Genomic DNA, 16,996 nt, shown 5'->3' with positions numbered 1-16,996 from the left:
ACCCCCCAGAACAGTTCTTGACACATAACAGGTGTTTGGTAAATATTTATTTAATGAATGAGATTCTTTTTAGCCGTGTTGTCAGTTCCTTTAGAACACACATGCTTTCTCTTGTTATTATTCCTTTCGTTCCCCTAGCAGGGTTTTTCACCTTCGGCACTTTGACATGAAGGACTAGACGGTTCTTTGTGGTGGGAGCATCCTGTGCACTGTGGAAGTTGAGCAGCACCCCTGGCCTCCACCAACCAGATGCCAGTAGCACTCGTCCCCAGTAATGACAACCAAAAATGTCTCCAGACATTCCCAAAAGCCCCAGGTGGAGAGGGAGTGGCAAATCTCCCCAGTTGAGACACCCTGCCCTGCAGTATTTAACCCACTGCTGGGCACTCAGGAAGCTGAAAACAAATGTCCCTGGACTGATTGGAATGTCAAGTCCAGCCTCAGTTCCACCATGTGACCAGCAGGTGGCAGCAAAGACCGCTCTCTCACTAGCACGGTTGCTCTCGCTTTGTGAAAAAATTTTTCTTTCCTCAGCCTAGAAACTGGTTTTGCAACCACGTTCACGCGGTGCAATGGGACTTTGTGAGCCATCCACTCAGTTTGCGCTTTTCCGAACTAGAGTGAAAGAGAAGCAGCAGGAACATCCTGAGCCCAAGAGCAGACAGGGTCGGCAGAAGTGGAAAGGAAATCATCTTGGAATCAGGCAGATCTGAATTTCAGTCCTAGTTGTACCCTGTCTCTCCTTAATTTAGTCCACCTGTGCCTCAGTTCCCTGACCTGTACCCTGCCTCGCTTATCTCCAGTCATCACCAACAACTGTGTCTCACCTGCCAGTCTCTCCTCAACCATGTGGCCGCTCAGAGAGCAAGGGCTTGCTCTGGTGGGTCACTGCCCCTAGTTCCTGCCATGAAATGGCCTGTCCTCGGGGGTTTGTTGAACGACTGATTGATTGATGAGCTCGTTGAGCAATGCAGGTAAGGGATGACTCAATGGGTTTCAGCTGTGATGATGTCATGCCATGCTGAGGATGATGACATCATGGAGATGGTCATGTTATGATGAGGAGGAGGATGTCATAGTTCAAGTAATGATGTCATGGTCAGGAGGAGGATGTCATGGTCAGGAGATGTCATGGTGAGAGTAAGGGTGTCATGGTGGGGTGAGGTCATGGTGAGGATGATGACATCATGCAGTTGATAATGGTGTTCTCATGGTCCACACCAGTGGTCCCCAAACCTCTTGCCATCAGCCCTGCCCGGGCAGTTTCTTTTCTTTCCTTTTTTTTTGAATTTATTGTATTTATGTTTTAATTTATTTTGGGGCTGCATCAGGTCTTAGTTGTGGTACACGGGATCTTTCGTTGTGGCTCGCAGGCTTCTCTCTAGTTGTGGCGTGCTGGTTTTCTCTCTCTGGTTGTGGCACGTGGGCTCCAGAGCACGTGGGCTCTATCGTTTGCGGCACACAGGCTCTCTAGTTGAGGCACGCGAGCTCAGTAGTTGTGGCGTGTGGGCTTAGTTGCTCCATGGCATGTGGAATCTCAGTTCCCCGACCAGGGATCTAACCCGCGTCCCTGCATTGGAAGGCCAATTCTTTACCACTGGACCACCAGGGAAGCCCCTCGGGCAGTTTCTTAAACCTGAGGCTCCCCAATCCCTCCCCACATCTCATGACTCAGCATCTTACAGGAACAGGTTCTAAACCTTAGCTGATGTTGGAATCATCTGAAGAGGCCTTAAAAATTATCGGTGCCTGGACTCCCTCCCTAGAGGTGATCAGAGCAGGGATTCAGCCCCGGAATCAGGGGTTTTAAGATGCCCTCATGATTCTAAGATGCAGGAAGGTGACAACCAGCCCTGCCACTTAACAAACTCCCAGGTCAGTGTGATACAAAGGGTGATCCCAGACCAGGAGCATCTGCACCACCTGGGAACCGGTGAGAACTGTGAACTGTGGGACCCCACCCAGCCCCACTGACTCAGAGACTCTGGCCAGGTGGATTTGGACATGCAGCCACTTTGGGGCCCCCATCCCCATGGGCCGAAATATCAGGATAAAAGCGGGATGCAATTTTCTGGGGGAGGGACAAAGCGTTACGATTAGTCCCCAAAGATCACCCTATCAATTGACCAACTCCGTGGGAAACTTTCAACTCCATATTCTAGACCAAAGCTCCACCCCACACGATAAACACCCTGTATCAAAACTGGAGTGATTTTCACCCCAAAGGAGCCAAGTCTTCTCAATACCAACAGGGCTGAGGAGATAGGTGCACCCCCTCACCCAGACTCGCTGTAGCCACGCCAAGAAAACATCTTCCTCTGGCCACACGACTGCTATGGGGTGTCATCATTTCAGAGAAGAAGGGCTGCAATATGTCACCAGGACCCGGCCTGTGATAGTACAGACCTCCCATGCTAGTGCAGAAGCGAGCCACAACCCCTGCTGCTTTCAAGGAGACCGCGTGTGTTCACGCTGTGTAAATCCTCCCAATCAAAGCTGGTTAGAGACGCAGGATCGCCAGCCCCGCACCCCACCTACCGAATCAGAGGCTGCATTTTCATAAGATCTCCATGAATTTGAGATGCGCTAGTATGAACCCGATGCCAGGCCGCTCTCCTTCTTGAGGTTTTTATTGTTGTCGTTCCCCCAAATGCAGCCTCTTACGGAGCTGAGACCATCACCACAGGAAACCCCACCTGTGTCTTATAAAGTTACACACAGGCATCTGTCCGGGTTCTAAGCCAGTCTGATGCTTGTCTCAACCCAGGCTGTACTTCGGGAAAAACCGGAGCAGTTCTGGAAGCTAATGGTGCTTGGGCCCCCAACCCCAGAGACTGTGATTTCATGGCCTGAAGTGACACCTGGGCATTTTTTAAATTCCCCGGGTGACTGCAGTGGGGCGTTAGGGTTGAGATCTGCTGATGCCCAGGCACAGGCCTTATTCAGGGGATGTCAGAGGACTTAGCACATGACACTGGTTATGTGTTTCCCAGTGTGTTTAAATCTCACTGGCCTTGGATGTTACACCTAGGAACTGGGCTCCATCAACACTTTGATGTGGAAACTATTTCTATCACAGGCTCGGGGTGTCCTGAGCTCACATATAGGGTTGGAATGAAGGCTAAATGCAAAGCCGATGGTCCAGGAGATGCTCGTTGTGTTTGGAGGATCACTGTTTCCCACTAAGTGTGAGCGCGGGTAATTCTCTCCTCCGCGGTGAGCTTGCCAATGAGCGCTTCTTGGGCATCACAAGTTGGCTTGTTGCCCTTCCTGCTGATTGTGGCTTGCTGACCCTTCCTCTCCTCCCATGAGGACCTCCTGGCACCTGTGAAGTGACACATGAATGGGACCACTGACCGCCTGAACGTCCAAGAGGGGCTTTCATCTCTGGGATGACTCTGTGTTGTTTCAAAAGCGAGTCGCTGACCACGGAGAATCATTGCATTAACTGAGCCTTTTCTGCTTGAGACTCAGGACTCTAGACCAGGTGAGCACGAGCCCGGCTGGGGTCAGGGAGGACACATCCACCTCCTGGTTGCTGCGAAGCCCAGATCTCTGCTGCCTGCCCTCCAATTTCCCACGGTGCCTCCTGCCTGGTTCCAGGTCGCGGGAAGCATGAAGCCCGGGGTCTGAGACGCAGCATCCTCCACACACAGGATCCACGTCGCAGCCAGCCGGCATGAACCTGCTCAGAAAAGCTGTGATAAAGGAGAACATGCCTCTAGCTTGCTGTGTGTTTTTGCAACACTTACCTAACCTCTCTGGTCCTCCGTTTCTTTAACAAAGAAGAGAACCCCATCCAAAGGGCAGGAGTGAGGATGAAGTGAAGCCAGAGGAGACTCACGGAGGTTGCAATCAGTAAGTTCTGTACATGATGAAGGAGGTGCTTTTGCTTTTTCATGGGTTTGGCACTCAGCCTCCTCCAGCCCACATGAGACACACGTGCCTAGACAGAGCACACACCATGCCAGGCAGCACTCAGATAGCAGCCAGGGCTGGAGCCCGGTCCACAGCGGCTCTCAGGTGGTGGCCTTTGAGGAAGAGGAAGCCGCAGCCCACCGAGATGGGTCCATGAGGCCCCCACGCCAAGCCCCTCCCTCCCACCACGACCAGGCATCGGGGCTCAGATGGCCTGGTCCTGCCTCCATCTCAGGCTGAGCACGCGGGCTGCTGCCAGGAAGGCCGCCCCGGTGAGGAGCTCGGCGATGAAGCTGATCCAGCCCAGGGCCAGGGACCAGCCAAAGCGGATGTCCACCTGGTCCAGCAGGGCCTTCTCCTCCAGGAGAAACAGCGCCTCCCGGAAGGCGGCGGCTGAATACGCGATGTAGACGCTGATGCCCGCGAGGGTCACCAAGGCTGAAGGGGTTGCAAAGGAGAGCAGATCAGACCCCCATCCCCGGGCACTGCCCCTCCTTCCCACTGCCGGTCCCTCTGCCCAGTGTGCTCCCTCCTCCCTTCCCCTCCCTTCCTGCCACTGGTAACTCCTGCCCATCCCCGCATCTCAGCTCCTGGCGATTCCTGGACCCGCCCCCCCACGAGCCAGTCCAACCCACCGTGGGGTTTCACAGCATCACATGGCCCTCCATCACTTCCCAGGTCAGAATTTGTTTGTGAAACGACTTAACCAATGCCTGTCTGCCCCAATGTGAGCTCCAGAGGGTCCACCCTGGATGCCCAGCCCCCAGAGCAGCACCCTGCACACGGCAGTGCTCCATGCATACGTTATTAGAACGCACTGTCCAGTCCCATAGCCACTGGCCCCACACGGCTCTTTAAACTTTTATTAATTTAAATGAACATCTCAGCTCCACGTTGGCACCTGCCACACGCCAAGTGCTCGTTGCCTGTTTCGTGGCAAATTAGAGAATTTCTCCATCAGGAGAGTTCCCCTGGAAGGTGCTGTTTGGAGAATTAGTCACTGGGCAAACTATTAATGCCAATATTAATAATAATAGCAGGTGGGTGGAGGGGATCAGAGCCTCACCGTATTCTCATCTCCAGGCATTACTTTTCTTTATTTCCCTCCATGGATTCTGCGTGTGTGTGTCATTACTGTTCTTGTTCTTTTTTAAGGTCCATTTCAAATGCACCAGAAGCAGGGAGGCCATAAAACAACCAGCTGTGAGTTTGGTTTTAATCAATCAAAGCAACGCCTGTCAGGATGGCAGGTGCACATGAAAGACTGAGGGTGGCCAGAGTGAGGGTCTCCCTCCAGCCCATGGCCCTAACGCTGACGCTCTCGTAACACGCTTCTTCTGTGAAATAATCAAAGCGATTCTCAGAATCTGCTCTCACCCCTACGCTTCTCTCTTGGGAACACAGACCCAGGGACCCTGGGTGGGGAGCTACTGATCCCTTCCAGCTAGGAGATCACAGGAGGGGGAAGCAAGCCCCAGAAGCGATGGGACCCCCCCAACCCTTCCCTTCTGGGGGATCGGGCACAGCCCCTCCTGGAACCCGGGCCCCGTGCAGGGTGGGCACCTACCTCCAAAGAGGAAGAGGGTCCCCGTGAGCAGGAGAAGGAGGGAGGCTCGCAGGAGGAAGCTCAGAAACCCTGTCATCCCCCCAAAAACCATCAGGATGAGGCTGAGGGGCAGCAGAATCACAAACGTCCCATGCATGGCTTAGGGGAGACAGGAGGACAGCAGGTTACTAACATCCTTCTGTTAATCAACAGACATTCACTGAGCACCTCCTGTGGGCCAGCACCCAAACGCTGGGGGAAGAAATCAACACCACTGCTGCTTATAATAATGATGGTAGGGCTTGCCTGGTGGCGCAGTGGTTGAGAGTCCGCCTGCCGATGCAGGGGACACGGGTTCGTGCCCCGGTCCAGGAAGATCGCACATGTCGCGGAGCGGCTGGGCCCGTGAGCCATGGCCGCTGAGCCTGCGCGTCCGGAGCCTGTGCTCCACAACGGGAGAGGCCACAACACTGAGAGGCCCGCGTACCGCAAAAAAAAATAATAATAATGATAATAATATTATTAATAGCAACAGTTATCGAGGCTCAGCTATGCCAGACTTTGTGCTGTATGAGTATCAGCTCAAGTAATTCTCACACACCCTGCGAGGGAAGTATTGTCCTTGTTCATTCGCTTCTTCACTCAGCACATGTGTATTGAGTGCATGCTTTGTGCCAGGCTCTGTCCCCGGCACAGCGGATTCAGCGGCAAATCCACCAGGACTCCTGCCCTCGTCGGGCTGTGTGGATTCAAGCAAGTGAACAAATAAGTGACAAAGTTGAGAGGTGGTGACAAACTCCTGGGGCGGGGCGTGAATAAAGCAGAGGAGGGGCCAGAGCAGTGGCTCCACTGAAGAAGTGACATTGGAGCAAAGACCTGAAGAAGGCGAGGGAGGCAGCTGCGCAAGGGCCGGAAGGGAGGGGCCGCAGGGAGGGGCGGGGGCGGAGTCTGAGATGGGAGGGCGTGTGCCCGGTGCGGCTGAGGCTGGCAAAAGCCGGCGAGGGCAGCGGGGAGTCAGGGAGGGGAAGGCAGTGCAGGAGGAAGGCAGAGTTAACAGCAGCTCACGTGGGGCTCCTGAGCCATCGGGAAGATTTTGAACTTCTCTCTGAATGAGATGGAGGCCACCAGACAGTTTGGGGCGGAAGAAACTATAATTTAACGTCAGTTTCTAAAGGTCCCTCTGGCCACTATATTGAGAGTGGACAGCAGAGGGCGTAGTGGGTTGAAAGGCGGCTCCCAAGTTCACATCCAGCAGGAACCTGTGAATGTGACCTCATTAGGGACAAGAGTCGTTGCCGATGTAACGAAGTCCAGGGTCTCCAGATGAGCTCATCTCGGGTGAGACCCAATGACTTTATTTATTTATTTATTTATTTAAACATCTTTATTGGAGTATAATTGCTTTACAATGGTGTGTTAGTTTCTGCTGTATAACAGAGTGAATCAGCTATACGTATACATATATCCCCATATCTCTTCCCTCTTGCATCTCCCTCCTTCCCACCCTCCCTATCCCACCCCTCCAGGTGGTCACAAAGCACCGAGCTGATCTCCCTGTGCTATGCGGCTGCTTCCCACTAGCTAGCTATTTTACATTTGGTAGTGTATATATGTCCATGCCACTCTCTCACTTCGTCCCAGCTTACCCTTCCCCCTCCCCGTGTCCTCAAGTCCATTCTCTAGGTCTGTGTCTTTATTCCTGTTCTGCCCCTAGGTTCTTCAGAACCTTTTTTATTTTTTTTAGATTCCATATATATGTGTTAGCATATGGTATTTGTTTTTCTCTTTCTGACTTACTTCACTCTGTATGACAGTCTCTAGGTCCATCCACCTCACTACAAATAACTCAATTTCGTTTCTTTTTATGGCTGAATAATATTCCATTGTATATATGTGCCACATCTTCTTTATCCATTCATTTGTCGATTGTCACTTAGGTTGCTTCCATGTCCTGGCTATTGTAAATAGAGCTGCAATGAACATTGTGGTACATGACTTTTTTTGAATTTGTGTTTTCTCAGGGTATATGCCCAGTAGTGGGATTGCTGGATCGTATGGTAGTTCTATTTTTAGTTTTTTAAGGAACCTCCATACTGTTCTCCACAGTGGCTGTATCAGTTTACATTCCCACCGACAGTGCAAGAGGGTTCCTTTTTCTTCACACCCTCTCCAGCATTCAGTGTTTGCAGATGTTTTGATGATGGCCATTCTGACCGGTGTGAGGTGATACCTCATGGTAGTTTTGATTTGCATTTCTCTAATATTAGTGACATTGAGCATACTTTCATGTCTCTGTTGGCAATCTGTATATCTTCTTTGACTTTATAAGAGAAAGGGGAGAAAATACAGAGGAGAAGATGAGGTGAAAACAGAGATGGAGATCAGAGTAATGCTTCTACAAGCCAAGGACCACCAGGATGGACGGCAGCCCCCAGAAGCCAGGAGTGAGGGCTGGAATGGATTCTCCCCCAGAACCTCCAGAAGGACCAATCCTGCTGACACCTTGATTTTGGACTTCTGACCTCCAGAACTTGAGACGATAAATTCCTGTTGCTTTAAGCCACCGAGCTTGCGGTAACTTCTCAGCTGGCCGAGAAAACAGTACAGGGACCCAGCTGGAAGCAGGAAGACCATGGGGTGGCTACTGCAATAACCCTGGACCTGGATGGAAGCAGTGGGGTGGTGAGAAGTGGTCGGGGCCCAGGTGTATTTTGAAGGTAAAACAAGCAACCACTTTGATGAGAGTAGGAGAAAAAGAGAGGGGCAAGGTGACACTGAGATTTAGGGCCTGAGCCACGGGATGGATGAGTTGCCATCTGCCAAGATGGGAAAGATGGGGGAGGCAGAGTGGGCTGCAATGGATACCAGGACTTGTCAAGGGTGAGACGCCTGCTGGACTCCAAGCAGAGATGCCACAAGCAGTGGTTTACAGTAGAGCAGAGTTCAGTGGGAGATCTGGGTGGGTGTCAATATGGTACCATTATTATGAAGGTTGGAACAGAGAGCAGACAGAGTGGGACCCAACTCAGCCAGGGTGTTTGAGAAAATTTCACAGGGGCTGAGCTGCAGCTAAGACGTGAAGGAATGCGGCTTCACCAGAGGACGGAGGCGATAGTCAACAAGTGTGTATCCAGCACCTGCCAGGTTCCAGGGCTCAGCAGGGAGCAAAGCCAGCAAGGATGCAGGAGTTCATATCCTTCCCAGCCACTGGAAGCATCCTCTGCTGGAGAAGAGTGACAGGTGGGGGGATGAGCAGGAGAGAATAGGGGGAGGCCAGAGAAAGAATGACTCAGAAAAGTGCCACCAGCATCCATCCCCCCCTCCTCTGACCCCAAATTGCTTGTCTTTTGTGAGTCACTTAATCCTCAGAACCCCATTTTCACATCCATGAAATGGAGGTCATAATGTGCAGCTCATGGTATTATCATAAGAACAATGTGTGTGGAGAAAATGGAGAGTTCCATAGAGCAAGCATTAAATAAACCATAACCCTGCCAACAATAAAGATGATGAAGATAATCACTCAGTCGGACTTCCACTGTGATCAAATCTCTTTGTCTTCAAGACCCTAAATGCCACCAGCCTTGGCAAGTCGAGGAAACAAAGCTGATTTCCTTTCCGGGGCTGTCACACGATAAAATGTGATTCCAGGGGGCGGGACCTGTAGTCCTTCCTCCTTCCCTCCTTCCTTCCCTCCCTCCCTCCCTCCCTCCCTCCCTCCCTTCCTTCCTTCCTTCTTTCTTTCCTTCCTTCTTTCTTTCCTTTCTTTCTAAAGGAAAAACTTTGGGAAAGGAAGCACAGCAGCTGGTGTGAAAACCTGGTTCTGTAAGCTCTGTCTCCTGCATGGCATTGCCTCCAGATGATGGCTGAGAAATGAAATCATTTCTCATTTAGAAAGTAATGAGGTTTCCCGGAGCTGGTTTGGCCCAGCAGTCCCACGTGTGAGGTCCCCAGACAAGGCTGCTGCTGAGTTCGCGTCCATGTGCAATTAAATGTCTGTGCAAGAACAGGACACCCGCTGGGAAAGCTGTAAGATCGCCTGCTGAAATTTGGTTTAGTATATATATATTTTTTTGGTATGTGCCTTGGTATTTTTTATTTTCTGATTTTCAGGACTGCTGTCTGGGGACATAAATATTGATTCTGAGTTATGTTCTACTTGGAAATGTCCCCACCTCCAGTCACATCTCACTCAGAAACAAACGTCTATGGGCCCCATAGAGCCTGGGGCTGCTGCAGGGGACAAGGTCTCTGCCCTCATGGAGACCATAGTCCAGTACAGGAGACAGACTAGTAGGAAATAAAGGGGATAATTACAGACCGAGTGTCACAAAGGACATGAGTGTGATGATGCAGAAAAACAGGGTGGGCGGCGAGGGGGGTGCACTTCTATAGATGAGATCGTTGTTTTAATTTCCTAGAGCTGACATAACAAATTACTACAAACTAGGTGTCTTAATAGCAGGAGGAATTTATTCTCTCATGGTTCTGGAGGCCCTAAGTCCAAAATCAAGGTGTCAGCAGGACCGCGCTCCCTTCAGAGACTCCAGGGGAGGATCCTTCCTTGACTCTTCCAGCTTCTGGCAGTTGCCGGCAATCCTTGGCATTCCTTGGCTCGTGGCAGCATCCTTCCATCCACCTTCATCTTCCTATGACCTTCTTTTCTCTCCTCTGTGATTCTCCTTTTTTTTTACCAGGACACTCGTCACAGGATTTAGGTTAATCCACAATGATCTCATCTCGAGAGCCTTAACTCAATTACACCTGCGAAGTTACTTTTCCCAAATGAGGTCCCATTCACAGGTACCGAGGGTTAGGATGTGGACACATCTTTTGTGGGGGGGCGGTGATACCTTTCAATCCACTACAGTGTTTACAGTAGGAGCTCAAGACGTGAGAGCTAAGATTACCGTCTAGAGTTAATAATACTAATAATGTTGGAGATCAGGAAGATAACTAACATGCAGCCCTGTCCTCAAGGAAGCTATGTTCTGATGACAATAGACTCGAAAATTTACAAAAATTATAAAAATCCACTTCCTTACCAGGCATAACAGGACTGAATATCTCTGAGCATTTCTTGGAGTCTCCAAGTCATACTGACAAGGTTTGAAAATAAAGATAGTGACACCTTCCCCTTTGGGAAATGGTTCCTGAGACTTCCTTCTTTCGCCAGAGCTTCTGATGTTTCTGGAGAATAATACTTCTCTGCTCTCTTTAAGAGAAGGACTGTTACTTCGCTAACCACCCCGGGGCTTCCTGACCTCGCAAGCATTCTGCAAGGCTGCTTTTCCCATCGAGCTATTCTCTGAACAGTGCAATAATGAATCATTCACACAGTTATCCTTGGCGTGAACGACTTGGCATTTTTCTGGGTTTGCTTTTCCTTTGCAGCAAAGCACTTCTGAGTCGAAAAGATCTCTTGCACCTGGTACGTATTTGCTCTTGATGGAAAAAAATGACCTGTCAACATTATTAGTGTTATTAATTCTACATGGTAATCTTAGTTCTCACGTGTTGAGTTCCTACTATAGGCAGTGGAGGATAGCAGAACTCTGAACCCAAGAAACAGGCTGGGAACTTTTCCCCTGGTCTGCCGTGGCCTCCGGTCTTGGCACACTCACGTTATACTGGAATTACCCTCGACGTAGCATCATTCTAAAAGAATAGAAACTGCCTGGGTTCAAATCCCAGATCAACCAGTTACCGTGCAAACTTTGGTAACTTACCTAACCTCTCTGTGCCTCGGTTTCCTCATTTGAAAAGTGAGGAGTATAATAACTGTACCTGCCTCGTGGGTCTGTTGTGAAGATTAAATGGGTTAAACACGTAAAGACCTCAGGACAGGGTCTGGCACACAGCACCTGTTCTGTAATCATTGACTGTTATTTTTATTGCCCTTCAACCACTCCACTGAAAGTGGTCCCCACCTCCTTTTATTACATGCCCCTGTTTTATTTCCTTTGTTATACCTACTACTATTTGAAGCCATTTTATGTTAATTTATTCACTGGTCCGTGTGTTTATTATCTGTCTCCTGCACTAGACACTAAGCCTATGTGGCAAGGACCCCACCTGTCTCATCATGTTTTATCCCCAGCACTAAGCAAAGGCATTTGCAATGATTAGCTCCATTTTACAGATGAGAAGCCTGAGGTTCAGGGAGACAATATGACTTAGAGCAGAAGGAGGAGACAATAACTGACCTCCTGCTTTGGGTGATACCCTACGCTGGATGCTTTCCTTCTGTGATCTCATTTCATCTCAAAACAGCCCAGTTATTTTCTCAATTTATTATTTTATTGAAGTATAGTTGAATGACAATGTTGTGTTAACTACTGCTGCACAGCAGAGTGACTCAGTCATACATATATACACATTCTTTTTCATATTCTTTTCCATCCACAGGATATTGAATATAGTTCCCTGTGCTATACAGTAGGACCTTGCTGTTTATAAAACAGCCCATTTATGGAAGGAGGTGGCTGGCCAGAGGTCACACAGCTGGGAGGAAGGAGGGCCCTTATCTATGATGTGGCTGACCCCACCCCCCACATCCTGCTGGGAGAGGCACATGACTCAGCTCAGCCAATCAGCACATTCCTTCCCTTCGGCCACACTGACTGGCTCAGACCTGGGCACATGATCCAATCTAGTCCAGTCAGAGACCTACCTGGAGGTTTTGCAGAATGACTGGGCAACAGGCTCCTTCTGCTTAGGTTGCTGATTCTGGAGAGGATTTAGTTGAAAGCAGAACCCAAACAGAAGCAAAGCCCAGAGAGGAGAAAAAGAAATCGAGTTTAGCTCTGGATCCCAGGGGGCTTGAGCTTTTCAGTTTCGTGGACCAGGAATTCCTTTTCTGTTTCAACTAGTATGATTTGCGTTTCCGTCACTTACCATCAAAAGACTCCTGGCTGATACAGCTAGCCTGGTTGGTTCTAGACTGTGGCTCTTTTATGTAAACTGTGCTGAATTTGAAGACCCCCCCGCCACCAAAACAAATTCCAGTCCCTAGCCAGGGAACCAAACCCATGACATCCCCAGAGCTAATCAGGAAGATAAAACATCCAAGCAAGGTGGATTTTTATTGGGTACTGAAGTAGGCTACCTGCTTAGATTTTCTTGGAGGGAAAACCAATGGTTCTTCCCATACACCCCCACGGGGATTTGTCTAGGAGGCTGACTCACAGAACACGCTGCTTGTCACCTGGCCTCTCTCCTCTATGGGCTCTGCATAAAGGGAATGAAACGTCTTCATATAATAAAAGAACTTGGACAACATTCAAAACTCTTTCTGGGGATAAAGAGATTCTGTGAAAAAGCTCTCTCTGGGGGTGATGTGCAGTGAGCACGAGGTCTGACGCGCAGCCTCCTCTCTGTGATGATACAGTGGTAGTAAGAGCAGCTAACACTTACAGCAGACTTAAAGGAGCCAGACACTGCCTGAGGCTCTTTAAACACTCTCCCGCTTCATCCTTGAATTAGCCTTATGAGGAGACATGGCAGTTATCTTCATTTTGCCCGTGGGGGAACTGAGGCTCGGAGAGGTAAGAAATTTGCCCAAAGCCACGTGCCTAGTTGGTGGTGAAGCAGGGCGTTAGACCTAGGGCCAAGGGAACAGATGAACAGACTGTGGATGTGAGTTTTGCCTGTTTCTCAAAACCCTGGACAACACACGGTTGGTTCGTTATCAAGTTTCATGAAGAGGCCAGACCAGTGGTGACTGTGGTTAGCCATCCAGTTTACTCACTGATGTGATAAGCAGGCTGAATGCCAGCACCCAGCCCAGCAAAGGGCCATAGATGTGACTGCACCTAAAAGAGGCTGGGGGGACTTCCCTGGTGGCTCAGTGGTTAAGAATCTGCCTGCCAATGCAGGGGACACGGGTTAGAGCCCTGGTCCGGGAAGATCCCACATGCCGCGGAGCAACCAAGCCCGTGTGCCACAACTACTGAGCCCGCATGCCACAACTGCTGAGCCCGCACGCCACACCTACTGAAGCCCTTGTGCCTAGAGCCCGTGCTCCACAACAAGAGAAGCCACCGCAATGAGAAGCCCACGCACTGCAGCAAAGAGTAGCCCCCGCTCGCCGCAACTAGAGAAAGCCCATGCGCAGCAACGAAGACCCGACACGGCCAAAAATAAATAAAATAATCATAATAATAAATAAAAAATAAATAAAATAAGCTGCACAGGAACAATTTTAAAGTCCAAAGAGACACCAGCTTTGTTTTAAGGCTGTAGTAGCTTGGTACACCATCTCCTTGCTACCTTCTCCAGCCTTCTCTGTGGACCACAGCACTACATTCAGAAGCCTGTTAGCCAACACAGGAGTTTTTGAACAGGAATTCTTGATTACTCTTGATATGCTCTGAGGACACCCAAAGTTCCTCCTAGCACAGCTTGGGGCTGAGGACAGAGTTCGTGAGACCACTTCCTTTCCTCCACCCCTCTCATATTCCAAGCATCTAGGGGATATCTCCTTCAACGGAACTTCATTCAGTGGTGTGCTGGAGCTGGATTATATCACAGGGTCAGCTGTTAAGTTTTCAGCAGTATGAGGAGCCAGTTGACATCATGGTGACAGCCTGAAACTGACCACAGTGGGAATATTTACACCACAGAGATTGGCAAATGCCACAAATCAAGACTCTCCCCTCCCGCAGACAGCCAATTGTTAAGTATTTTCCAGCCCACCACTGGACTTTAGAGAAAGAGTCTGGTTCATTCGTATACTCATTCAGTCATTCAACAAATTTGGATTGAGTTCTACCTCTAAATAATAGAGTTTGCATTCACTCTCATGCCTGCTCAGCAAACCTTGGCTCATGGGCTACTCTATACCAGGCTCTGTGCTAAACACAGGGAATCCAGCAGTGGCAAGAAAGACGTGGTCCCTGCCCTCATGGAGCTCAGGGTCGAAAACAATGCCACACAACCTGTAGCACGAGTAGGAGCTGACCAAGTCAAGCTGGAAGGATGGGAGCAGGGAGACTCCAATTGGAGGCAATGGCATGTGCAAAGTTCCTGTGGCAGGAGGAAACTGAGCACCCCTCCAGGAACTGGACCAAGGCCAGCATAGCCAGAGAGGAAAGAGCAAAGGGGAGAGTGGAGTTGGAGAGGGACCCTGGCAGCCCTTGTGGGCCATGCTAGGGACTTGTCTTCATTCTAAGAGTCACATCCCCAAGCCTCACTCAGTAAGTCTATCAAAAGCTGCGCACACTTTTCAAGGTCTATGGAACTCAGTCCTCATTTCCTCATCGTGTCCTTTCTGTGGTACCTCTCTGGGCCTCAGTTTCCTCTTTGGAAAAATAAAGATTAAGACAGAGATGACAAAGAACTTCATAGGGAGGCTGTGGAGATGAAATGAGGACACAGATGGAGAGCGTTCAGCTCCATGTCTGGCCAGCTGCGAGCCTCAGTGAATCGAACTATGACTTTGACTTCCCTCCTTCCTCCACTGTTTATTCAGCCCGTTTGCTTTCTCAAATTCTATCCTCCCACCTTTCCAGAGTTCCAATCACCGTGCCAGGCACTGGGAAATCAGCCAGGAACAACAGACACATGGTCCCTGGCGACAGGGAGCCGTCCTCTGCCTCCTGGTTGCCTCTCTTGAATCATTCAACAAATATTTACTGCATCCCTCCTACTGCCAAGCGCTTGTTCTCAACACCGAGGATGCAGAGAAGGCTGACAAGGGGTTGTGACAGTCAGCTCCCCGGGCTGGTTTAGGTGTCTCTTCGGGCTCCCAGCCACCCTCCCTCGTGCTGCTTGTCACTCTGAAATGTAACTGCGCACTTCCACCTCGGTCTCACCAGCTAGTCTGTGCGCCCCCTGAGCGCCTGGCCTGGGCCTTCGGCAGCAGCACGGTGCCTGGCGCACAGAAAGCCTTCAGCCAACGTTTGTTGAATGAATCCTCAACCACACGTTCCGGGTGGAGCAAGTGGACCCCGGTTCCTGCTCCTACCCGCGTTCCCCTCTCCCGCCGGTGCCAGAGGCCGCCCCGACCGCCCTCTCCAACGCAGCGCCAACGCCCCCCACCCCACCTCGCCTGCTGTTTGGACAAAAGCTCCCAAACTGGTGTCCAGCCCCGGGTCCTCCCCCATCCCACACTCCCCGGACTCACTGAGAAGTTGTCGGCTCGAGTCGCTGAAGGTCACGTTCTCCTGCCAGAAGGGGTTCATCAGCGGCGCGCACGGGCTCTGGACTGGATGGGCAGAGGACTCGGTGGGCGGGGGACCCGGGGTTCGGACCCCGGACCGAGGCTTCGCCCCGGCGCCTCTCGGAACTGCGAAGGCAGCCCCAGAAGCCCTGCCCACCTGCCCTTCCGACCCCAGATACCGCGTTTCGCGCCCCGGGGCTTGGGGGGTGGATGCGCTCCAAGCAACAAGTCCCGGGCGAGCCCGGCGCCGCGCAGGGGCGGCGGTGGCGGCCACCGCCCCGGGTACCCGGGTACGTCCTTACCCCGGCAGGTCCGCCAGAGGCCGGAGTGCGAGCTCAGAGGTTCGAGCTGGCTGCGGTTGGAGGCCCCTGCCGGGTCCCGCGCCCCCGGGCCGCTCCGCTGCAGCCGCTCTGTGTCAATGATGTACCAGAAGTCCGTGCCGATGGCGGCCGCCAGGAGCACAAAGCTGAGCGCCCCGCTCAGCGCCGCCGCGCCGGCCAGCGCTCCCAGGTGCACCTGCATCGCCGAGCCGGGACCCCACGCGCCGCCCGCAGCCCCCCGCGCCGCCTCCCGCGTCCCTGAGCTCGGAGCCGGAGAGCCGGCCTCCGGACCTCGATCCCTCCCTCTGACCCTGGCTCCGCCCCTCAGCCCCTCACCTGCGCCCTGGGACCTGCCCCGGCTCCTCCCTCAAACCCCATACCAGCCAAACCCCACCTCAGTCAACACTCCCAGCCCTAGCGCAGCCCCTCACCCCCACTCCTCACTTTCCCCCGACCCTTCTCCCTCCTACCCCCTCCCGCGCTCTCCACGAACCCCCAGCCGTTCGCCACTACGCCCTGCCTCTGCCTTTCCTCCCCAAGCCCGGCTCCTCTCCTCGCACCACCGACTCAACTTCCCACTTCCCTCCGGGTGCGCCAGGAGTCTTCCGTCTGCCGCCCTTCCCACCGCTCCCTCCTCTGCTCACAGCGCCCAGGTGACCTGCACTGTGAGAAGGGCTGGGTGGGGTGGGGGAGGGAGGGCGGCCTTCCCGCAAACTGGGGGAGCAAGAAGGACGGGCAACGGCTGTCGGGTTTGCAGGTAATCTTCAATAGCCTCTCGCTCCAGCTTCAACCACCCTTCCTCCAAAATCCACCTTCAGTTGATTTTTCTAGGCTGGCTACAGAGGAAAAAGACAGATCAGGTTCTTTTTTATAAAAGCTCTTTAACAGATTACCAGCAAGGTCCTACTGTATAGCACAGGGAACTCTGCTCAATATTCTGTAATAAGCTAAATGCGGAAAGAATTTGAAAAAGAATAGACACATGTATATGTATAATCGAATCACTTTGCTGTGCACCTGAAACTAACACAACATTGTAAATCAACTATT

At 51.5% G+C, this 16,996-nt stretch overlaps 1 protein-coding gene across 2 annotated transcripts; it reads right to left on the bottom strand.

Moving 5' to 3' along the window:
* Window positions 1-4,123: 4,123 nt before the first annotated feature.
* On the bottom strand, window positions 4,124-16,148 carry TMEM114 (transmembrane protein 114). Of its 2 annotated transcripts, XM_004315502.3 has the most exons (4): window positions 15,929-16,148; window positions 15,591-15,671; window positions 5,486-5,623; window positions 4,124-4,356 (listed from the first exon to the last, which is right to left on the bottom strand). In XM_004315502.3, exons 1-4 carry the CDS (start codon window positions 16,146-16,148, stop codon window positions 4,124-4,126), a joined length of 672 nt encoding a protein of 223 aa, XP_004315550.2. The 2 variants fall into 2 exon arrangements, with proteins under 2 accessions (XP_004315550.2, XP_019784189.1); XM_019928630.2 differs by lacking the exon at window positions 5,486-5,623.
* Window positions 16,149-16,996: the final 848 nt, after the last annotated feature.

This window comes from Tursiops truncatus, chromosome 15, assembly GCF_011762595.2.
Source record: "Tursiops truncatus isolate mTurTru1 chromosome 15, mTurTru1.mat.Y, whole genome shotgun sequence".
Taxonomy (NCBI): Eukaryota; Metazoa; Chordata; class Mammalia; order Artiodactyla; family Delphinidae; genus Tursiops; species Tursiops truncatus.
Note: the sequence above shows the minus strand (reverse complement) of the source record. Positions and strands in the feature narration are given on the sequence as shown.